Source organism: Acromyrmex echinatior, chromosome 16 (assembly GCF_024713525.1).
Source record: "Acromyrmex echinatior isolate Ae372 chromosome 16, ASM2471352v2, whole genome shotgun sequence".
Taxonomy (NCBI): Eukaryota; Metazoa; Arthropoda; class Insecta; order Hymenoptera; family Formicidae; genus Acromyrmex; species Acromyrmex echinatior.
The window spans coordinates 3857788-3884054 of record NC_141867.1 but is presented as its reverse complement, the minus strand read 5'-3'; the positions used below and the strand labels follow the sequence as shown (position 1 = coordinate 3884054).

Here is a 26267-nt window from a genome sequence, read left to right as displayed (position 1 = left end):
AATATGTTTAAATATTTTATAAATATTAAATACGTCTTTTAGTTATATAAACTGCACAGCAATATTATTAGATTTGAAATTCAATTACAAACTGAAACTAAAATATGAATATAACAGCTTAAATTGAATATCAATAATGCTGACAAGCATCTTAAAATATTGCACGGAATTCATTGCGAAAAATATCTTGGCTGAGTTATATTTTTCGCAATACAAGTTCTTTGCAGTGTTTTAAAATGCTTATATCGCTTATTAGCATTATTATTAAATTGACGATCAATTTAATTTATGACGAATTAATATTTCAGCATCAGTTTTTAAATCCTACAGTAATTAAGATATGTGCAGTTTATATATATATAACGTTTATATATATAACGGTAAGATGTATATATTTACACAGTAATATGAGGCACTGAGGTTCAATTACAACTTCTTGATTATTTACATAATAGTTTAGTGTAATTTACAACTCTTATTATTATTGTTGTGCAATTTATGTTAATCTTTTAAATTGTTTATCAATTATCTATTAATGTAATTTCTTGTAATGTTACAATATATTTTGAAATACTTTTAAAACTTTTGAATATATTTTATAGTTTTTTTCAGTTACATTATGATGAATTACTATATTACTTATATCGGATTCAATTACAAAAGATTTTCATATCATTTAAATAATGTTACATTTCCAATTCAGGCATACTGTGGATATCATCAATATTATTTAATCTCATATTTAATTAACGTATTATTCAACGAGGAGAGAAGACTAGGTGTAGTTAGACAAATATGACAATAGAATAATGGAGATGCACATGGTTATTAATGTTTCGGAGGTAGATTGGCCGTACAGTAACGATCCTCGAGTGTATCGGAATGAAAGTCGCCGCTCTCGTTTAGTTGGCTTGTATATGTCTACTTGTTGCAGCGCGGCTATCGATTACGCGCGAGGTATTGTAGAGGAACGCATAGTTTGCATGAAAGGTAATTACTATTGTATTGTATAACCAGCTACGTTCCGAAGCATCTCTAAACAATGCATATACCTCAATATTCGACGAATACACGTGTAAACACGTATTGTACACATACGGGTCGTACACAGGAAATGTTCTAATATATAATAGATATATCGTATTTAACATTTCGCGCGCTCTCTGTATAATCTGAACTCACAATTATAGGTACATATATGTATACATACAAACACACACACACACACACACACACACACCACACACACACACACACGAGTAAAATATATATAAGTACTTTACACTGTGTATATACTCCACATAAACATTTCTCTATTACACTAAGACTGAAATATAACATCGTACATCACACGAGTATCTCTTGTTTTAGGTAGATATTTTATTAACTAAAAAAGGATTATATTTTATTAATACAAATATATTACATTACATATTTGCAATTGTAAAATTAGTCAAGTTTTTTCCATTAATTTTCCACGTAGTGTTTCAGTATTAATATTTGCAGATCTTTTCATTGATTTTTTGGCTAAATTGTTAATTATTGGATATATATTGATTATATTATATTATGTTACTTTTTGCAATTAAAATAATATTATGTTTATCGTTCAATTGGTTTTGTTTTTTAATTTATTGTATATAAGCATAAATTAAAAATTAAACATTGAAAAGTTTGTTTAAAGCATATTTAAAGGATGCTTAAAAAGACTCACATTTAATATCGTTATTATTATTGCTGAAATGGAGTAATAATGAAATTGGAAAAATAAATAATGAAATTATATTAATTGCACATAATTTTCTTATTGAACTGATTCAATTTTTTTGCCTAGTGTATTTAAATATATATGAAACATAATATAATACTATAACACACCTCTGAAATTTTTTAATATAAAAGGGCATTTTTTGTTTTATATAATACGAATAATTATGATACTATTTACAATCTGTGCATCGTTCGTTACAAGAGATACGATATCTATGGCATAGGGAATATAATGTTCTTAGCTATTTGTGTTCGCGTTTTGATAATCAACGTATTTCTTTATCTTTTTTTAGTTTATAATTTAGCATTCATAAAGCAACAAATAAGTAATTGATAATAGTTATTTACAACAATCTGTACATTGTTTGTTATAAGAGATACGATATCTATGCTTAAGAATAAATTGTGCAATGTTTTTTAGTTGTTTACATCCAGTCTAACTTGATAATTAACACATTTCTCTCTTTTATTTTTTAATCATATAGACCAAGGCTATTTTATCAATTTTAACTTTAATTGATTTGAATCAAACACGGCAGCAAACAATATCTCTTTACAGTGACGTGCTTACAATTATATAACATGAATTACACAAACATGACTATTTTTTTAAGAACACAAGCCATACCCATTAAACTTTAAAATTTAAATATGTAGTGTTCAGAAAGATTAAGGATTTATTGCTAGGTTGTCGGTGGACGAAAAAGCCTCGCTCTACCTTATAATTATTTAACACTGTGATTCAAAAAAAATGGACATAATTCTGTACCGCCACTGCATCTTCATCTTTTTTTATCAGATATTTTAGAGTACGGTCAATGCGATGCTACAAATATTTAAAGCATTCTTTGATTGATCAATTAGTAAAATTCTTTCTTTTTCTTAATTAATCGGATGCTTCAAAGTATTTGTAATGAAACTTCGTATTCTTCACGTAGCACACTTTATCCGAGGAATGTCTTGGGAACATTCTTAGAATGATGTGATGTCTTCTAAACGTCTTCTGAATGTCTTTAGGACATCCCTTCTGGAGATCTGTACTGTCTGTATGGATCTGAATATTCCTTTCTAACAATATCAATATATTATACTAGTTAAAACTAAATAATTGTAGCATACTTAGAATGGGATATAACTGAACTTTAAACCGTAATTATTTGCATAAATTCACGTTCGCCTCTCTTCCTGCGCAGCACCCGTTATAACCCTTTGTCAGTTCATAAATTTATTACGGCACGTTATCTGCGTAGAAGCAGAGACGAAATACAGTTGAGTAACAAAGATTAATATGCTAATGGATTAATATGCAAGGGAAGCTAATGATCTACACAATAATTGGTGTCACGCCGAATGTTTGACAACAATCTAAATAATTTCCTTCGAAAACGCACGCGCCACGTCCACGTTTGCCATGCGACATACTATTTGCATGTGTGTTATATATTCCGTTAATAAATCTTAGGCTAGTGGATTAATCCACCGCATTTCTCGTTTAACAGTCATCCGCCATGTAATTCGACCGCGCGAGCTTAGCGGCATACATCGTGATTCGTATGTGGAAGAAGCATCGGCTGTCACTGATAATCCGGTCCACTTTCGAATTTCATGCATTGTTGAGCAAACGACTATCTCTTCGAAAATCCAGTAACAGTATATAACCTACACTATCTACGGAAACTAACCGACAGAGCTGGAAAGTGTATCATCTCGTTTTGTGATAGATAATTCACTGTTATCATTCACTGAACATTGAATTTTTAAAAGTTAAAAAATTCTTCTGTTTCGAATTAATAGTGAAATGAATAAGAGAAATAAGAAGAATTAGTATTAATTCTCTGCTTAATTTATCTTGTTATCTAATACTTTAATTAAATTCTTTACTTTTGCATAGATAAAATAAATTAAAGTATAAAGAAAGTATACTGTAAATCTAAGTGTGTAATAAGTAACTTTATATATGTGTGATTTAATTTTTCATGTAAAAATAACAGACTCTTTACTGTATAAAAATGGATTTACATATTTAAATGTAGTATAGTGTTATACTTACATGGAAAACTATAATTATAAGTGAAACTTAGATCGATAAGAATACATCAAATAAAAAAATAATCTTGTTTTCAGTCGAAGCAAATCTTGGCGCTTGATGATGTTTGTGTGCAAATTTGCAAATACAATTTTTCAGTTCTATGAAACGATAAAATCACATGTATATGAAGTCTTATATAAAGTCTTATTAGAGATTGAATTTGGAATGTAGATAACTGAATAAAGAACAATTAAATTTCGATGTATTATATTACATTATATTCATCATTTCGTGATTATTTGTAAGATTTAATGTGTGAACTCACCAATCTAGAAATCCGCAACCTCTAAATAAACATTTTTTGTGCTAATGGTAACACAGTATTACGAGGACCGTCGAAAGGCTGACTCGAAGTTACCAACTCCATCAAGGGCAAGTTTTGGAGGAGCAGATTTCTCGTGGGGGTGATAAACCACATTACGGGTGGGTGGCACAGAAGCTCGTAAAACTAGCTCGATAGCTCGCTGTAGGCGCACCGAAAGTGAAAGTTCAGCTCGACGTCGGCATTGCTCGTTCGATCCACGACCACGACATCGCAATTTCGCCCGTTACTCTCGAAATATGCGTGACGCGCCGATAATACTCGCACCCCACGATAACGCTCGAATGACAGCGAGTTCACTACAGCGAGATAACACCGAAGTAACTCGACACAAAGTGACGTAGTGCGGTCCTGAGTGACTTGCACGTAGCTTGACTACACGTTGGTAGCTTCTATTAGAACAATTCAGAGCCGAACAGAAATGGCGAAACACATTATTGAATATCAAAGGAGTAATGGTAATTCAATCTCTTAAGTAAATGACATTTCATTATTTTTGATTTCTATGTGTGTGTCAAAATGTAAATCAATTCATTTCTGTGATTAAATTGCTCAGTTTTAAAGTAAACAACATTTATATATTAACGTATACTTATACTTGAATAAATAATAAACTAAATTTTAATCAAATTTAATACATATATTTTTGGGATTAGATTATTTGATCCTATTATATTTCATTATTGTAATTGAATTAATGATGTATAATAGAAGCAGTAGCGACCTTAGAAGTAATTAAAAGTAACTAAAATGGAATATAATTTGGTATTACGAATTTAATCGCGCATTTCACAGTCTTCAAGCAATTAAAAATGAAAAAGAAGAAATTTTGGGAAAAAAATATATATTATATTTGTTAAATAATTCATAGAATTGTAATATGGGTAAGTTAATTAGTTATTACTTTATAAGTTATAAAAATAGATATATAGTATTTGAAATGAAAAAGCTGTGATTAATTGGATGGATTGTTAATATTTTCGTTCCCAAAAAGAATAGAAATTAAATTAATCACAAAATCTTGTTAAAAGATAATTTAACAATAATGCCGCTTAATGTATCTTAAATTAATCGATATTCTTCTTTATACTGTAATGCACATCGTAGATATACGATGAATACATGTTTTTAAAAATATTCTCAATGCTTGAACAATAATCAACTTGCCGGTATTTTACAAGTTTCTTTAGCAATGTCGTTTTGCATAGCGCATGCATTACGAGCCATTAAAATTGTTAAATGCGAACAAATAATTTCGCGCTATAAACGCTTTAATATTTATTTAATTTTTCTTATGTTGTTTCCTTTAAAATATTCAAACGTAAAGATATTTTCGTGATCAGACACAACTATACTTACATGAGTATTTCTACATAATACATTTACGAACCTATATATTGTCAAGACGCGGTAGTATTATTCGCTACTTTTTACGTGCATTCTGAATATTAGTACGTTCTGTTATAAACTTCGGTATATAAATATCAATATGGTAATATTGCTTTCGTTATATGAAAACAAATATCTCATATATACACTGAAAAACTGTACTAAATTTTAACAAATATTTGTTCGAATAATACTAACTGAATATTTACTAAACGTAAACTTATATTTGGTACAAGAACCATTAATTTCATTTAACTATCATTTTTGTGGAGTAAATATGTATTTATTTACTGAAAGTAAATATTCAGTCAACACTATTGAAAAAATATTAAGATTTAATAAATTTTTTTCAGTGGATTATAAAAAAATGTTTTAATTAAATAAGTTTAGGATGTCTATAAAATTCTTAAATCAGTCTTAAATATAAAAACCGACTACGAATATTGATCACAACATCATGTTAAACTTAATTTATTTTTTAAAAAATAAATAAGCACACATATTACAAATTTAGAGTTCAGTTTAAAACTTTAGTCTTATTTGATTGCTTCTTGTAAATTATTCAACGCTATCAATATTCTATCACTATCCAACAGTTAATTCCTATTAAAAATAATTCATTTAACTTGTTCAATTATTTTGCGTCTATTATTTCATCTATTTTTAAAGCATCATAAATCTTAAAGCATCTTGCTGTCTCTCAAACAATGCGGATACAAAAAATCTTATTAATGAAGCTGTCAGAGAATTCTGCAGTGAATTCTTAAAAAAAAATAATATCAAATCATACAAATGATATTTTTGATGTAGGCGATCAGATATATCTGGTAGATGAGTCCAATTAACTCGGTCTTGCTCAGCAATTTAGCGATGTGAATCAATTTTTAATTAGTGATTGCATGCAATTTATTGGTATGTTAAGTAGAGAGAGAGAGTGCACGCGCGCGCGTGTGTGTTTGTGAGTTACGATTTATATATATGTATATAAATAAAGCTGAAGATATAGTTTAATAATTATCATAATTACTCTTAACATTATAATATCTTTGAGAAACGCTTTAATACGTAAATAATAAATTTCTCTTAAACTAATATCGTTGATAGAAATTAATGTGCAAGCAAGAATCTCTCCATAATTAACCCATCATCAGATGTATTATGTGTACACGACCGGAACGAGTAACTTCTAAGATGCAGGGAACTTCACTCCTTGTATTTCTGTGCTGAGCTACGAAGAAAGTTTGGCAAAGCCCAGGCGCCAGTGAGCCAAAACACTGCTTTCTCGGCGTCATCTCTCATACCGCTCTACCCGTTTGTACGTGCAAGATTTAGTTGTCGCTATAAAGCGCTTACCGCTTTCTGCCTACTAAGTCCTGTCGTGGATCAGAGGCCGCAAACGTCATTCTTATTCAAGAATGAAATATACGCGAATACATGTACAATAATCTCGCTTTATAATCAAACGATTGAAAGTGAAGTCTAATTAAAAGTGAAGGGATACAAGAAATATCATTGAAAATATTATTCGATATATGCATACCGCAACATATTGTAAAATGGCAAAAATACGTTTTATTCCGCTAATTGATTTGATCAATAAATATTCCTTAATTGATTAAGATGTCACAATTAAATGTCTGGCGTGGATCCAGACGGAAGGGATCTCTTCAATGTCTTCGATGTATTCTGAACACTACAAGTAGCGTTTGGACAGACTCTGCTCCAAACTTCTACTCGTGACTCAAACTGTTGTCTAGACCAACGCTCCGTGTCTGTGCTCCAACTTTCAATTCTTAGACTGTTGTACTTCAAACTTGCTTTGTGGTATAATTCCGCGAGCTCGTTAGGCTTCTAAGAGATCACGTGTCGACCCACGAGTTCAATTTCTTTTCTCTCATGGCACTTGATATCTCAATTCGATAGATACCTTGTTCTCCCTTTATCACTTTTCTTCCTTCTCCATGTTTTCTCCTATTCTTTAGCACTCACTGCCTTATCTACACAATATTATCGAATAATTGCACTCTATTGCAATTTTTGTCTACGTATGGATGCATTAATCTTTCATAACCTGACGTTATTTAATTTTTGGAAGCTATTATATTGATAATTTAATTATATTGAAAGATAATATCCTATTGTAATCATTTTTAAGACAGTAAAATTATTATGAATCTTGAATTTGCTCGCTAAATCTCATTGTTGAGAAAATTTAGAACATTTTGAATTTTAAAGTTAATTTTGCCGTTTCTCAAATAATACGATAGAAAAATCCTGAAACTTTGCATCCCACTCGACTGACCGATCACGAAGATGATATTCTATAGATAAGCGATTAGGTATATCTTGTTGATAAGTTTAATCAATCCGGTTTTAATCAAAATCAAGGTGATGTTGCTAACTGTTTAGCATATTTACGAGCACAATAATCACAAGGAAGAGAAACATTCGAAACACCATACGACTTCAAATAGAATGATGCGAAGCGATTGAAATGTTATCAATATCGAATTCGCCGGTGAGTACGATAGTTTTGAAATTCAAGAAGACGAAATTAGAGAAGTTGAAATCTGTCGACAGTACCGAGTGTCACTGCATACTTGTGCCTTCGATAACATTTCTTCCGATCTGTATGCATAGTTTACACGAAATTCAACAGCTTTAACATTTTCGTAAGCAACTTGATCAACGCATGAAATCTGATCAATGTAATCAACAGATTTCACCGTTTCCTTCTTGATACAATCTAGATGAAATAAACTTCCGCATTTTTTAAATGGATTTAACAAAAATTCAAAAGATTATGGATTAGTCCTTTAATCTACTAAGAGAGATTACCGAGCGATTTCTGTTTGTGCAAGTTTCTTTGCATCTTTCACTAATTATAACTTATACTACATTTTATTATTTTCCAAAATGAAGTGTCAATATTTATTCTAGAAAGTTGAAAGCATGTTAGTGAATTTGATAGAGATTTTTTGAATCATTCTGAATAAGTAAAAAAAACAAACGGATTTTAGTGTCCCCATTAGTATGAATGAGGCACCAAATTGTACCTAATAGGTTAGGGATTAAATTGAAACAAATTTGATTTGCTTATTTTACGTCACGTTAGTGACGTCAGAAAATAATTCTAAAATATGGATGGAACATGCTTTTCATTGAAATATAATATATTACTAATTCTAAGATTGGTAATCCCGTATTTATAGTTCTGCTCTTTAGTGGCACTCCGTTGTTTGATGATTTCTTACTTTTTCTATTCTTTCAACACGAAAAATTTCTGACCTTGATAAAGAAAGGAAGAATGCGAATGAATATACTTAAGATGCTCTTGTAATGTACTTTGCCAATAAAGTATATTATTTTCAATTTTCTAAAAAGGTTGGAGCACATATCCGGATTTTATGTATTATATAGTCTTTGGATATAATATGCACAAGTTTAGTCAAACAATTGAACTAAAATATCGATGTAATATGCTATAAATGTCCGTAATATTAAATCTTATAAATAATAAAATTTTTTTTAAACAAATATTTCTTTTATAGGACTATTTTATATCAAACATATAGGAATAACTTTAAATTATGTTGTTATGTATGTGTACAAAAGGAATCAATTTATGGTATATATGCAAATTACAATATATTCAATACTGTTTACTTCGTATAGATATATGTTGCTATGATTTTCAATCATGACGAAACACGATTCGAAAAGATTGCTGAATTTGCATTTAAAATTTCACTTGGTAGGATCATCATACTACCAGAATATCGACGTTTCTCCGTCCGTTGCGTTAAACTCAGCAGCTAGTCATATATTCGTAATGGAACGACTGAATAATTTCGTCCATGTAATGAATCCGCGCATCTTTTTCTCTTTTTTGCGATGTTCTGGCAATCTTTTTCTTTATTCTTTCAAGCAGAGGTGCTCTTTTCAACGATCGTTCTTAGTTGAAACACATGAGTATATACGTATACACAGTGCAGTCTCGAAATGGTAAAGGAGTCGAAATCTTTATTACAAATCTGAGTGCACCTGTGCGAATGTACTTGCTCGACGATCACGGGAAATAAGGGACGTCGTTTTATTTCGACGATGTTTCAATTTAGCAGCCGCTGCAAAAGGTTTCGAGCTTTTATCGCGTAACTTTTATCCGGCGGGGGTGGAAAATAAAAGGAAGATGAGTCGAGGAGTGTAAAGCATCAGGCCGAAATATCAAGCAAAATATAAAAACGAAAGATGTCGCAACCAGATACGAATATTGCGTGCGATATTATCTGGAATTCAAACATAAGCAGTTACATGTGTGATATAAATAGTAGCGTGTGTATAGTAAGCAATTTTTCTGAATGCTTTTCCATATTTGTATGCACTAGCTACGATTCTTTAGTAAAAAAATTATTTTAAAAAAATAATACGCGCAGTTCCTTCAATACTCCAATTTTAATCCTCCGTCTGCAATCTAGATTTTTTGATAAGCGAAATTTTACTCTCAAATTTTTTTCATTTTTACATGAATTTCAATTTTTTATTAAATAAAGAATTTAACATTTGAGTTAACTGATAATAGATACTGAAAAGCAACCTGAGATTTTTCCACTTTTTAAAATCCTAGAGATTTTTTATTTTTTAAAATCCTAGAATTGTGGAAAAATGAGCTGGACAAAAAAGATCCAAACACGAAGGAAGTAAAAATATGATTGCACAGCAAAAAATGCAGTTAAGTTACATAACTCTTAGCTAAATTATTATTATTATTTAATTATTATTATTTAGCATTTTTTAAACTCACAAGTCGTATCATCATACAATAATAAACTTCAAGGTACATTTGCATTGAAGTATAATATGTAGTAATGTCAAATTAAAAAAAATAAGCATAAGATCAAAGAAAATCTTAAAAATATAAAAAATCTTATTAATTGTAAGTAAACATTTGAAAAAATTTATTTAACCTCTCTGACGTATTATACGCCGGTTTTATTAGCACATTTTCTATTTAAGTTTCATTACACTAATTGCCAGCTAAAATTTGGGTTTTAATTAATTACTCACATAATCGGAAGGCTTTCTATATATATGTATATATGTGCGTGTGCGTGTGCGTTTTCGTGTGCGTGTATGTGCTATTTCTCGTGAAACAATATTATATCTCATCGTCTTCTAATTGATCTCTTATTATATTAATAGAACGTAACTAATTTGCCATATATCATTTCGTATTCAACGGAAGTGGAATTTTATTGAGGACTTTTTATTCGAGTATCGATCATTTTTTTTCATTTTTTTTCGAGAACTTTACATATGAGTCAAATTCTGTTTAGCATCGACCTTAATTTTATTCTAGTATTTCTGTCGAACTCAATAATGCGATTAAGTGGATTCCTTTTTACGTTAGATATAAATGGGATCCGAGATTTGGATTCGCATTTGTTACCTCGAAGATATCAGGTGTTTCCAATACGTAGATGTGCGGTTTATCGCTGCGACAAAAGATTCACCGTGATTGTTACGTTCCATGTTGCGTTTGCCATTGTCCGTTTTCGCTTTCAAATTCAGCACGATTACTGCGAGTTGATAGCTGACGAACATTTCATATTGTTTGTGCAATTGTTCAGTTTTAAAAATCTTTCGTATTTTTGTAGAATGCTATATAATAAGATAATTATTTTATTTGTAGTGTATATACAAAATAATTAAAAACATGGAAATAAAATAATTTGATTCATTTCTCTCTTAAATATTACAAATACTTCTATTATTATTAGTTATATATAATGGTTATTAAAAAAATTTTGAGTTTTATTAATAATTGTAACAGTTATAATAATTTTTATTCAACCAATTACTTGCAATAATATTTACATAAATTAATATATGTGCGATAGAAATATTAAAACTTATAATAAATAAAAGTTTAACTTATTGTTAAACGTGGTAGGAACTCGTAACATTTACATAGATGTCGTTATGTATGAATGATTAAAGAGACTAAACACGCGAATATACGTGTTAACGTAAAATAAGTCGTAATAGATTGTGATAGGTCGCATGTAAGTCATGACGTGAGAAATTATTATCCGTCATCGAGATTCTATTTTCTGTACGGAGAAATGCTAAGTGGTTTGCAAAAACATTTGGTCGCATGCAGTGAAACTATATTTTTCTCTTACCTGCATCATAAAGCTGTCAAGAAGTCAATGAATGCTGATGAAATAAGTGTTAAATTACTCTTGTTTTCACATTGCTCTGTAAAAGTAAATCTTTTTTTATTTTGTGTATATTCAGAAGAAATATTTATTATTAAATTATAAAATACATACAAAATATAAAATGGCTAAGAATTATAATCAATAAACAGATTGTACATTTTATACATATTTATATAATTCTTATGTTTTATTATTTATATAAAAACAAACTTAATGGATCAAAATGTTAGCAATCTTATATAAAATTTACTTAGATATTTTTAAAAAATAAGAAATATTATATATAATATTTACAAAAATTTTCAAGTTTTAGGCACTTAAAGATAATCTTTAAAGATAATCTTCTCACTGAAAGATCAATTATCTTAAATGATGTTAAATTTTTAGTACCATAATGTAAAAAAGAATTAAAAGAATAATTAAAAGTGAAAAATTTATTAAAAGAAATTATTTTAATCATATTAATTTTTCATAAAATTTTATATTTTCCTTAGTGTTAATTATTCGAACATTTTCACAAAATATACTCTAAAAGATTACATGATGCTTACTAATAAAAATTCATATATATCAAAATTACTTTGAATTCAAGATAATGAACGAGCATACTTTCTAAGATTTAGGAAATAAATTTATTACAATTGTATAGTCACGATTAATATTTTATTGAATGCGTAGTTAGAATGTTTAGTATTTACATTGATTCCACGTATTCAGATAAATAACGTTGATGAACGCGAGTCCGCGGCCGCATCGCCACGTGTCGTGCGTGCCGCGCATAAAACTCGATGTATAATTAAAGACCGTGAGCGCTCATCGCATTTCCTATCGCAGAATATCAGGCGTATCGAGCTTTCACGAAACACCGGTAACCGCGGAAACGCGAGAAGTGCACTATTTAGTCATCTCCTTCTTTACCTCCATTATTTTACACTCCAAAAATCTGACGCTAAATATTCGAAGGAAAAAAGTCTAAAAGATATAAAGGCATCCAGAAGACATACAAGCGTCTTTTAAAAGTACCTTGTCTTCGGGATTTTTACTTCATTTACGTTATCTTCACTTTTAATGAGATCAGAAACATATTGTTTGATGGGAAAAATCTCCACCGTCGATAGAATAATGTATAAGTCCCGATTTTTTTCATTAAAAATAATTAAAGGAGTGTAATTTGTGCCTCAATTGCTCGCATCGCTCGTATGACGCGCACCATCCAAAGCTTGGATTATTCATCAATCTTGAAGACGTATGAAAATGGGTATACACCAGAAGAGTAACACAAAAAGATGTGGAGAGCAAACCCTCTCATGTTCGCCATCTCCTCGTTTCTTCTCTGTAGTCACATCGGACATTCGTTCGGTTGAATGAATGTTTGCATTTATCATTTATTTAAAGATAGATATATACTGGGCGAACAAACAGTGAGAGTGCTTCAGTGTATACCCACCCGGAGAATCGCGAGGTGCGGAGAAAGAACCTCTTCGCAATAGCGATGGCACTGCGAGAGGTCGACGGGAATTGAGGTAAGGCTTCTACAGCGCGGAAAGAACGCTTCGTCCACCTCAGGCTCGTGTAATCAAGTTGTCGCGAGAAATCTGCTTGTCTTATCTTGTCGCGATTTCGAAGAAACATACACCAGCTCGAAAGAAGATTTACTTAAACTCTCTGCTACCGGCAAAAGACAACAAGATTACTCTAGAGCGGGATTTACAGCCGGGATTTTGCACGTTTGAAATATATTTTTTTATTGTTGTACTGTATTCCAACCGTCGTGCAATATTTTTTTATTCGAGTCTATGTTTATTTATTTATTAAAACTTGTTTCAGATAGTTTTGTTTTTTGTTGAATTTGATTTATGAAATAAAAATGGCTTTATGATAGCAGATTTAATCGATTTATATTGTATCAATGTAGATTAACTTTAATCTTAGTTTAAGTTATCTTTTTTTAATTTTTTCTTAGAACTAGAAAAAGATAAAAAATAAATTAAGCCAAAATTAAAGTTCATCTATATCGATAGAAACGGACATTAATCGAAGAGTACGATTCATCATTATTACGGCTTTGCTGGTTACGACAAACAGAATTTTCGCAGCAAATCTCTACGTTATGCAATAACGTATTGTATATACGATGAAAGCTCGATCAAATTTTTTCAAGTTATCGTGAAAGGGATTAAACAAAAACATGTGTAATCAACGAATGCGGCAAACGATAAACGGTACAAATCACTTTAGGATTCGAAAATATGACTGATACCACGATTAATTGAAAGAACGATAAATCGAGCTTTCGCCGTGTACATTTGTTTGTACGTAACGAATATATACGTGTATATATGTATATATGTAGAATGCACGTACGAAGAAAACGACTCACCAATCACGCACACCGAAAGATATCAACGAGCCGCATATCGAGCGGAATGGTTCCCATCGGGAAACAAATTTCCTGCGAGAAACCGAGTTTCCTGTCCAAACAAATCAGGGACTCTTTTTCCGCTTACGCGACTTTTTCACCAACGTATCTTACGACGTACCTTAGTACCATAATTCCGTAATCCTCTGGTCTCATTGCGATCACATGATTACATTCGAAGTAATTGCTAATTTTATGATAAGAAAATAATATTGCACAGAGCTTAAACAATAATAAAAATATACAAATAATATATATTTCTGAAGTAGAAATACATCTACGATAAATTCATCATGAAATTTATCGTGACATTGTTACTATGTCCACATAGTTAGATGTAATTTATTATTTCCGAATATATTAGTGAAAATTATTGATTTTTTTACAGTTCTCAGAACTTTTTTAAAGTATCATTGTTTTGTACGATTTATCATCACAACAAAATCTCTAAACAGTAGTAAGAGAAATTGCGGTCGTATTTACACGTTGAAATCTTGTTTCTCATTTTTATCGTAGACAGAAGAAGTTGGATTGTAACTTCGTGCGCAATGAGACACGTAGAATTACACGAAAATTTAAGAGTAAAACGTATCTCCTACAGTAAATCGCTAGCTCAATTTCAAAACGAAGTACAGTCGTCCCGGCAAACACATTTACGCGGCACTCGCGCGAGAACGGGCCCAAATGGAAGATAAAGTGCGAAGAGCTTTACAAGTGTGCACCATACCGCAGACAAATGGACTCGCCTTTCTGTCCTTGAGCTACAAGACACCATCGGGCACCGAACGCGGCTGTCAACCCCGAATAGCGTCTATCTATAGTATACGTAAAAGAAACACACGTAAGGTAAACCAAGTTCGTGGTATCACGCGCACAATCATCCTCGACACACACCGGAGTTTCTTCCTAAGTTAGAAGTGAGCGGGACTCGTGCCGACACCAGGCAGCAGAACAACGACTTCGAGAACTTGTTTCCTCACCGGGTCCGCCGTCAAGTCGCGGAGGACACACGGGCCGAAGAATGCCGCCGGGACGGCATATAATTCACGTCGGGTAAAGGCTCGTGAAACTCGGTATCCTCCAGCTGACGGCCGCCAGGAGGGACACGAGAAAGTTACTCGCCAAAATTGCCGGGCTGAGGTTCCTTCTGTCGCCCCCGTGCATTGCCGCTGGCTTCTCCTCCTCTGCAATGAGATTAGAAAGCTACGTTTCATACACGGTAAAAAGGGATGGTGGGGATACAAACCTGAGTGGGCTGCTTAATTTTAAATTATCACTCGTGAACGTAAAGGACTTGTTGAATTTATACCTAGTAAAATGCTTGAAATAAAACTACGACACGTTTACGTTTGTTTGCAGGGTCGATTATGATCCCAACGAAAGTTTTCGCATCTTCCTTAGGAATTTTTAATTAAAGAATATGCTGGAAAGTTGCGGGCTGTAGAATCTCATTATCAATTTTGTTTTTATTTTTGATATATCTTATGTATTATTTGCTATACACGCCTCAACATGTTATATTTTATAAGCACACATCCCTCGAGGAATATGAATATTTTTAATGCAAATCGTTATTTTTTCAGAATGGTAATTTGACTTTAATAAAAAAGTATGAGATATAACAAATTCCCTTTATATATGTAAATTCTGGAAATAATAACTGGATAAATAAGAGCGGAATAAATCAGATTAACAGTGAACAAAAATTAAAATATTCATTATCTTTATTCTATCTTTCTGGTATTGATAATAGGAGATATTTTAATGGTAATATATATGTGTAAACTGGAGCAGAAATTCTAGAGAAAAATGAAAAAGTATTCTTTTCATACGAAGCAGTAAAGCTCTCCCTTGAGAGTACAAAAACAGCGTTTTAAACGATCTCGGGGGTCATCCGACATTTCCAGTTGAGATATAAGATGAAACGCGGATTATTTCACATTTCTTATTGTAGCAAATACCGCTCGACAATCTGGTCACGTAAGTACGTGACACTCCCAAGTTGTTATGTGCTACAGCATCAGCAGCGACATGGCAAACAGTGGATGAATATCTGTCGAACTTTTCAAGTTTTCTAAGGCAGTTCTCTCTTTTCGTTACCTTAAATTTTCTCAAAGTAAGCCACTTTTTTCAAATACCAAAATTTAATTCTAATAGTCTTCAGTAAGCAGTGTTTTTTATAATTTTTTTTACTGAACTTTACAAAAAAAGGAATTATTTTATATTTTAATTTTATATTATTTTTATAATTCATCTTTTTTGCAATTCTTTATATATCAGTTTCCAATAAATTTTTTAATCTGTTATACAGAACTTTTCAATCTTTAGCAGCTGTATTTTCTTTTAACCTATTAATATTGTTTCTAATTTTTTATAAGAATAAGTGCGTTTGATTAAAGAGAGAGAAAGCCGTAAACTTTAATGTAAAGAGACTTGCAATCAGCACTAATGTCTAGGAATACTTTTGACGACTAGCGATGTCGAAGCCATGTCACGATATGAGATATGAAAAAAAAAGATTAAAACAAAATTGTGTAAGAGAAGGATACTGTTTCGTGTAAGGAGGAAATAATAGATAAGTTTGATAATGCCCCACGGACACTATCGCGTTGTTACGTAGTTGCTAAGCGCGTTAAAATGTAAGTAAAACCCGACACGAAGTTATACACTGTACTTTCAAAAAATTGCGTTCGAACTTTGTCTCCACGTAACAAACTTAGGGGTTTTGTAAAAGTTTCGTCGTTAGAGGGACGATGGTATAATTTTGAAGCGCCCTTCTGTTATCGTGGGCGAGTTATGCGGGATTGCGGGATGAATGCGTCTGCGAGAGTCGCGCTAAATCCGATCGTAACGAGCTCCCTACGAGCCGTTTAATTGTTCGGCACTTACTCTAATGAATATTCAAGTTTCGTAGAAGTTCTTCCCGGCTGATCAGTGGCTGATCTCTTCTTCCCAGAAGTAACTAGAGCGAGTTAATTATTATCGCGTTTTAATCCGTGAATTCGGCCTACTGACACAATCCGTAAGCCGTTTATCTATAGAAATCTTTCTAAAATTAAATCTTTAGCGATCATGTCGCTCTGATTCATGATTAATATTGTCGTACTATAGTGGAATTTAAAAGGTAACCAATAACGTTTAATCACCGGGAAACATCAAAGATTCCCTGTGTATATACATACTCGTATGTAGTATTACTACTAACTTGTATAACATTTGCATTATGCATTAAATATAAAAGCGGATGTATTTTCTATTTATATTACGCTGAACATTTTTTGTCCGCGAAGTCAAGATAGTTTATTAACAAATAATTCTATTTCATTTAAAATCCGAAGACGCTAGTAGTGTCTTGGCGCGCAGTGTGACTACTTTCTTATTTACTTATCAGATTATGACGTCAGAAGTAAGAAGATACGCTACAAAAATTTTTATAAAAAATATATTAAAATAAAAATATATTTTAATAAAACGATACTTTCCGAAACAAAAAGATGGTGGACATATTTTATGAATCTCTAATAATCGTAAATATACAATATTTAAAAATATTCTATTTGAATTCATTTTGTAAGAATTTTTATTGTATATTTTCTTGCTTTTGACATCACAATCTGACATAATAGTAATAAATGAATAGGAGTTTTAACGTTTCATATTCTCTCTACAAATGTTCTTACAATGTAATTTCACAATACGTTTGTAGTAATCGTTTATATTATTTTATATACGAATATATGTGTATGCATCTAACTTATAGACATCGTAAATATCGTCATTACATTTTTTCAATGCATAAATAGCAGCTGTTTGCAGACTACTTGTGTATGGTCAATAAGCATTAGTCATTTGTTTTGCTTCATACTGATAACGTGAAACATACGAGATAGATCTACACATTTTTTTTGGAAATATAACTTTGATCCTTTAATGTATGTAGCTGTTATGCAATTTGCAGAAAAGATTTTTATATTATCAGATAATATTTATCCAGTATCTTTTATTGAATCGTTATCTCTATACTGAAGGATAAATAAATGGGCTATTCCACTAAATGGATTAAATTTATGCAGCGCGTAAATTACTTACAAGTAAAAATTTAAATTGTTATATTAAACATTAGATATATTCGTCGATACTAATTGGCACGAAGTAACATTTTATTGGATTACTTTCGCATCCATACATTTTTTTAAATTAATCTCAAATCTCTCAATTATCCTACAATTGTCGGCAAAGCTAAATTTGGCTGAAACTAATGAAGGAATAGCTTCATGTTTCTTACCTTCGATCACGTGAACCATGACAAACGCCGCTTTGGCGTTGCTAGGTACGCACGTGTAGTTCCCTTCGTGCGTAAGCTTCGTTTTGTTCACCGTCAGAATGGAGCCGCTTGACGTGAGCTTGACATCAACACCGGGCTCCTCGTCGTAATTTATCATACGACCCTGACGATACCAGAAGACATAAAGGGGCTTTTCCGTGGCCGCCATAAGTTGGCATTCCAAACGGAGGTTCGAACCTTGCTTTACGTGCAGATCAGGTGCACCTGGTATTATCGAGTACGCCTCCGTAATCTTGAGACGGGCGAAGTTTCGCTGTACCGGATGCGACGTCACCTGCAACCGTAATGTAACAATATCTTTAACTTTTCATAGTACATATATGAAAGACACAAATTCGAAAAAGCTGAAACATTCAGATAACAATCGAGAAAATATTAAAATTAAAATAGCTGCTATTTTGTGATAAAAATAAATTTATAAATACTATACTAGAAAAAAATCTGTCGTTTCTATTAGCATATAGTAAAAAAATATATATTTATAAACTATTTCAATATTTATTAGAAAGGATTCATTCGTTACAAGATAATAGTTATTTAGTAATTTCCTATTGTAGATTTGCTTGATATAACGAATAAAAATCGTTTTTATATAAATTTACTTTAAATTATCTAAAATAAATGAGTTTATACACAAACACACTTATACATTAGTTGGAATAATAACATAAATATATTATACGATATACAAAATGATGTTAAGAAATCAAGTTACACCGTAACTTGAGCACTTTCGAAAACAATGGTCAATTTTAAATTATAACAAGCCACGCTTTATACTGTAATGTATACTATAAATTGTATTCACATCATCAAAGCAATGTTGATTGTCCTTTAGAGAACCCAACAGGGGCTAAAGCTATGGCTAATCACCGCGACCTGAAACACAGTTTGTAAGCGACCGCTTTGGCATTTCAGCTGACATTTTAGATATGCGAAACCTTTAACAAAGTGTCACGTACATTAGAAATTATTCAATTAATCAGATATAGCTTGAAACAATCACTCAATTGATACTAAAAATGTAACTTTTTCAATTTCGTATTAAAAAAAAATAGGTGAATAAAACATTTGCTAAATTACCTGACATTCATAGATGCCGGCATCGTCCACCGTTACGGTGCGTATTGTGAGTTGCCAGTCGGTGCTCGAGTGTCTGACGACAAATCTCTTGTCAATGGAGTGTGTGCTAGTACCGACAGTTAACAATTGTCTGTCCCTCCGTCTCACCCACGTGATCTATAACAAAAAAATGACAAAAGCAATTAACATGTGTATCATTTTTATTTATTACACATAATTTTTACATGTAACAAATTTTATTTTGAAAATTATTCATTTAATCAGGTAAAAACATTAAATGCATGTTTTGTAAAAAAAATTGAAATTGAAAAAATTGCAACTAGAACTCTGTTTAAAAACAATTATAGAGTATCGATCTCTGCTATGTACACTAAGATTTTTTTATTCAATATAGTATATATTATCTATCATGTAAGTGCTGAATGATTTTTTTAATATTTCGTATAAAATTAAAATTGTTAATTCTCTTAATATAGAATTGAATCATTTGCAAATAAAAGAAAAAATAAACTTGCTTTTAAATTAGTGTAGATGTAATTTTGTGAACATTACAGAAATGCCATTTATCTTTAAACAAGTAATTAGGATTATGGCTATATGAGTTGGATAATGAAAGTTGTTTATGTGATATAGTTCAAAAGCAGTAGATTATTTATAGTAACAATATATGTATGAGAAGTAATGTATGTCCTATGAGACAAAGTGACAGAGGAGCCTCGATGTGCATCGAATATCAATTATCATAGCCATTGGAGTACACTAATTTCAAGGTAATTTTCGTTCTCCAGGGAACAGACCACAAAACTACGTTCAATATATTGGATAATAGTCACATTGCACAGTATTTAATTATGTAGGCATATCATCAATCTTTCGCCATTTTTAGACACGATCGAAGAGAACCGATTTATTTAATTGTTTAAATCTGATGTGTTAAATTATTAAAAAATAAAAGAGAACTGATTTGAAAAATTATTATTACGAAAATGTTATTAAAATCTTCTTAATCTTAATGCATTTTTTCTTCAATTTTGAAAAACTTCTTTCTAAAAATTTTTATAAAGGAAAACAATATATTATCTTAAAAAAAACTTTTAAATATTTTTTATAATAACGATGAAGAATTTTTCTCTCATTTGATATTTATTATAGACATACAAATTTGCTATTATTCTTTATGCACATATATGTTTCATCGTCTCATTTAAATAGCATGTTACTTTAAAGCATTATAATAAACTAAACATATTGGCTTTATATCATAATGGTCGCAAGATTTGTATGTATATATAAATACTAGTCGTATCAATTCATTATTTTTAAAAAGTATAGAGTGGGACACTCTGTACACATGAAATAATCATGTTCCAATTTTCCATGTACGATATGTAGACTTTCATATTTTGTGCAATTGAAAATCCATTGTTTCATGTTTTGTTTGAATTAATGAAGCATTTCTAGCTAAACTTCATATAACATTTTTTGTTATTTCTACTTATAGATATATTTTTTTCGCAACTTGGCCGTTAAATCCTGAGACTATTGTATTTATATATTTTGTATGAAATATCAAATAGAACATTAAATATTTTAGTTGTGAATGATTGATACTGAGTATACAGCTCCGAGCACTTCCCTGTTTGTTAGGGACGTAAATAAGTAATTACGTTTCCTAAATATAATAACGCGGTTACCTGTTAATCAACAGCAGTAAAATTTAATTATTTCCGATTAGGAGATTCCTCGTTACAAAGCCTCCCTCTAAATTTCGATCAGAGACGTCACGTTGCTATGCCAATTATTTTTTATTTACATCCCTCATCGAGACGAAATCCACCGTAAATGTCTTAATACTCTCAGAAACATAATTAGGCTGATTCCACGTAATACGTCTCGGAGAAACCAATTTCCAAGGATATGACATTTCTGGTACCGCCAAATCTAGTAATCCAGAGTGCTTGCTGTAATCCTAGGTCCCACGAAAAGGACCTATCTACGGTTCACCGACGTATAACAGCGAATCCAATGTGACAGGGATTGTGTGTGTGAGAGAGAAGAACGAGAGTGTGTGTGTGTGTGTGTGTGTGTGTGTGTGTGTGTGTGTGTGTGTGTGTGTGTGTGTGTGTGTGTGTGTGTACGTGTGTTTGCACGTTGCCAGTCTTTGACTGGTGGGAGTTATCGGGTAGTAGAGTTTGCCTCAATCGGCGCGAAGTTACGAGAACTTCGCGGTGTCTTCGAACAGCCGGAAAGACAAAGATCCTAAAGCCTTCCGACGTCCGTCTTTCGGTTTCAACTAACTCCAGAATTGTTAGGCTGAACAATGACCCCGTTTTGCTGTTGAATACGTAGACTTCATTGCTCAAGATACTTGTGTAGTCAATTAAAAGGTTTCTTAATTAAGAGATTGAAATAGCCGATGAAGCTTTCGAGCAGTTAATCCACATTACATATATTACACATGAAAAATAGCTCGTTCTTACGATTATTACGGTTACTCCGTAATAATCCTAATTAGTCGCATACTCTTTTAAGAATACAAGTACTCTGTTTGAGGTAGTAAAAGTCTTTAATTAAAATTTTATATTTATAAAATTATATATCTCATTTTAATGCCAAACTCTTTCCTTCCAAAGACGATGTAGAATGGAAAAGGTTGGAAGAGACCGAGATCCAGCAGTGGATGAAATCAGGCTATATAGATATATAAAATTATATTAGTAAGAATTAATGTTAATAAAAATTATGTTCTAGAAATTTTGTTTTTTTAAATACTTACATTTAATACGTACAAAAATCATATCTCTTCCTACTGTTTCATCCTACTGATCATCTTTTTTTAAAAAGTGCATACATATTCTTTCTTGTGGTTCAGATATGGTAACCCTTCGTTCTAGATTCCTGACGTCTAAATTATCCAATGAACTACACCGTTTTTAATTATTTTTAGTTCAAACGTACGATATTACGATATATCGGTTTTACAAGAGAAACTGTTGAAGTATGTACGAGCGGCGTGGGCTTATTTGGCTTTCCAGCGGAAAGGGTTAAAAGTTTGTACGAAGCTAGTGAGTGTAGTCCGCCAAAGGATTAAAACCAATTAAAACTTGGAACGAAATGCAAATTGGAGTAGCACGTCCGACCTGCGTCGGGCCTCCTCCGTACTTAATTTCCTCTTACGTCATCTTGTCTGACTCGATCATCATCATCAGTCTTGTTAGACACGAGTTAGGTAACCGATGGCTCTGGCATTCCCGTGGGAAGCTATTAAGCCGCGACCGTGTGGGGATTGCTGCTAGGTCTAGGTAGAAAAGACTTTGTACAGTAGCAAGTAAATGGCATCTACTTGTGCGGGAGGTGCACACACGTAGCACACAAGTCGAGCTGACACCGCTGTGGGACGCGCAGGAGCTTAATTGGGAAATACTCCGTGTTACAGCATGCCATGCCGACACATTCTTTATCTGCCGGCCGGGAATTGCCACCCGCGATCGGTGACTTGTGCTGTTACATACCAGATATGTCTTGCGAGAATGAATGATATAGAGCGCGAGAGGAGAGAAGCTGCGTTTAAACCCACGATATTGCAGAGTTACAGTTAATTGAAGAGTGTACTAAATCACGAAAGAAAATGAAATAACGATTATAAGAATAAAAAAAAAATAAAATCGTAAAAATTTTTATCGCTTGTTAAAAAAGAAGAGAAATCATTTTTGCAGTGATAAGAATATTTCCATTCGAAATGAGACTCTGCAGCAATGCTAGGAAGGAAATTAAAGGCAGCCCGTCCCGTCGCAACTACACGCTCGCGATCGCTTTCAACTCTTCCTTGATAGCAAGCATCGGGATTGCCGATAAGGAACACCGAAAGTTCATTCGTTTATCAGCCAAACCGTTTTAAAAGTATTCTTGTAATGAGGAAAGTTCCCTCACCTATTCGCCTCGCGCGGGAATCAAGCCAACCACTACAGCCGCACTATATACGCGTCACAACTCCGGAAACTTAAAGCTACGTAGCGACGGTATTATAGGATTGAAGAGATTGAGATGAAATTCTCTCTCTTGAAATATTAAAGATAATTATTATTTAAATTATGAAAATTCATATTAAACCTTTCATAGTGATATTACTAATACAAATAATATTATATGTATTTCCTTCTTTAAAAAATATCGCAATTAAGAATAAGAATTCTATATTCGGTCGAAGTGGATCTTGGTACTTAATAATATTCCTATGTAAACTTTTTAGATTTTTTCGTTTCTATAAACTGCACACTGATTCGATTTATCAAATTTGGAACGCAATTTTGAGATCATATTTTTTGCAATAAATTCTTTGCAATATTTTAAGATGTTTGGCATCATTCTTGATGATTAATGTGATTTCTGATATTATTTTTAGCTTTAATTTATTTGAGTTTTAAATCTGAATCGGTGCGCACTTTATATAACTGAAAAATGTATTTAAAACATTGACATAAATATTATTAAGCACCAATGTTTTAACCGAGTATAGGAATTTCTATTATTTGTTATTTATTTATTAGTCCAATTTTCTTTAATATTATTATACAATATGATCGATTCAAACTTGATATTATCACAATTTAATTTTAACAATTAAACATATAAAAATGATAAAAGAATAAATCTCGCCTGGAATAAAAATATTTGTAAAATATATGTCTGCGTTTTTAGAACAAAATATTCAAATATATATCAAGTTTAAGTTATGATATGATAAATATTTGATATTTTATTCATTATCAAATCATTTATTTTTGTTGATCAACTTTATTTTTATGTGAATATTTACGGATATGAAGAGAACTTCTTTTATATATAATGTATACTAACTGCAGGGTTTATGGCTTATACAGCAATAAAAATCGATTTTCGTCTTGCGAGCTTGAAGTGGCAGTGAGTTTGCGCATTGGTTATAGCTTAACAAGAGTAAACACACTACCGAGATTTAGTTTGAAAACAATTATAATCGATATGTCGATTTTGACATATTGAGATGCGTAAGTGTGTTAGTCAATTGCCGTATAAGCCTTCAATCGCTCAATCATTGTATCTGTTACTTTATTTAACCAAACATTGATGTTATCATTTTAGAAATGATTGACGTTAGCCAATTGTACAGAGGATTTCTATACGATGTAACATTGCGAATTGAATCTAACACTTCAGATAAATTTAATCAAACTGTTGATCTTGCAATTGAACCAATAAATACAACATAGATGCGATACAATTGTTTTTAGTTTAATAAAAAATAAAACAGCTTTTATTATCATAATATGATGGTATTACACATTCGCGTTACATTAGCTCTGTAAATGGATATTCCATATACAATTTTCATGTGGAAGCATTAAAACGCTTAATTTATTTTTCATCATTTCATGATATCGATTCCATTCGTGCCATCCAATCAGACCTGTTTGTGATTTATCAATCGCGTTTCGCCGTGATACATTCCATTCAGTTTGCAGAAGGCAACGTTTTTGAAACGTATTTTCCCCATTCGACATAGAACAAATTATATCACACGCATGGGAAATGAAGTTGAAGACCAAATAAACCAAAAGCTTTGCGATATCAAATCCGAGCTCTTAAAGCTGTTCGTTTTTACTCATGTCTCTCATGCGACATCTGAAACTAGCAGAAAATTTCCTGCGAAATAGCGGGAAAACGCGTATAATTTTACAAGTCGGGAAGTTGCCCAAGGATACTTTAGAAGTGGAAATTTAGTGTTTCTATGTCTGAAGGAATTCGTCGCTCGAATCTTTTTATTTCCGATAATTCCCCATTCCCTCCAATCTCTCATTCGCTCCATCTACGTGCTCAAAGGAGAGAGTCCTACTGCACCGCACTTTATCCCTCGTATCTCAACCATCCGGATATCCTCCATTATACCCTTGCTCGTCTTATCTTACAATTCATCGTAGCCGAGGACGTTCTTCGAGGAAGCTCCAACTTGGCAGTAACCCGTGCATATCTATTTTCTTTGTCGGCGATGACGTTGAGGAAGAGAGTGCATGGCGCAAAACTCGACTCTTTCCTAACCGACATATAAAAGAACTAAGTATCACAATGGTTAAACGCGTGTTTACTGAGAGATACTTAAACATAGTAGTATCCCTAGAAGTAAGAGTCTGGCATATGTTTTAGTAATTTGATAAAATGGCATATACACTTATAATACATATACACTTGCATTTACACAACTATAACGCACTACACAGATCTGCTTTTCAATTTTTTCACATGCTCTTTCAGTCATCATCTGATTGGTTCCGCTATTTCATACGAAACCGATCAAAAATTCAACAACATGCCAGACTTTTACTACGGTTGTGTTCCAAAATTTACTGTCGGTGTTAAAAATCTATGGTGCGTAAATTATAGATTTTAAGCGCTGGCAGAAAATTTGAAACAAAGCCTAGTAGGCCTGTTTAGAGCTCTAAAGATTCGTCATAGAAAAATGTAGTCTGATTTACTGTTTAAAGAGGAGTTGAAGAATAATTGAGAAAGGTAAATTAAACCGAGATTATTAATCTACATTGACAAAAACGGACATTAATGGCGCATTTCTGATTTTATAGAATTTTAGACCTGGTTTT

At 31.9% G+C, this 26267-nt stretch overlaps 1 protein-coding gene and 1 long non-coding RNA gene across 7 annotated transcripts in view; one reads left to right on the top strand and one right to left on the bottom strand.

Annotated features, from left to right (window-relative positions):
- LOC147907063 (uncharacterized) overlaps positions 1–26267 on the top strand; it is a 233418-nt gene that overhangs the window by 37280 nt on the left and 169871 nt on the right. The window lies entirely within an intron of this gene.
- The window catches only part of LOC105143137 (limbic system-associated membrane protein), a 222755-nt gene continuing 208920 nt past the window's right edge, over positions 12433–26267 (bottom strand). For all 5 annotated transcript variants that reach the window (XM_087414343.1, XM_011051197.2, XM_087414344.1 and 2 more), the window contains 3 exons: positions 19639–19794; positions 18496–18829; positions 12433–15394 (listed from right to left, as the gene is read on the bottom strand). In XM_087414343.1, coding sequence (XP_087270469.1) covers positions 15255–15394; positions 18496–18829; positions 19639–19794 — 630 coding nt within the window. In that variant the 3' untranslated portion in view covers positions 12433–15254. The remainder of the gene's footprint in view (positions 15395–18495; positions 18830–19638; positions 19795–26267) is intronic.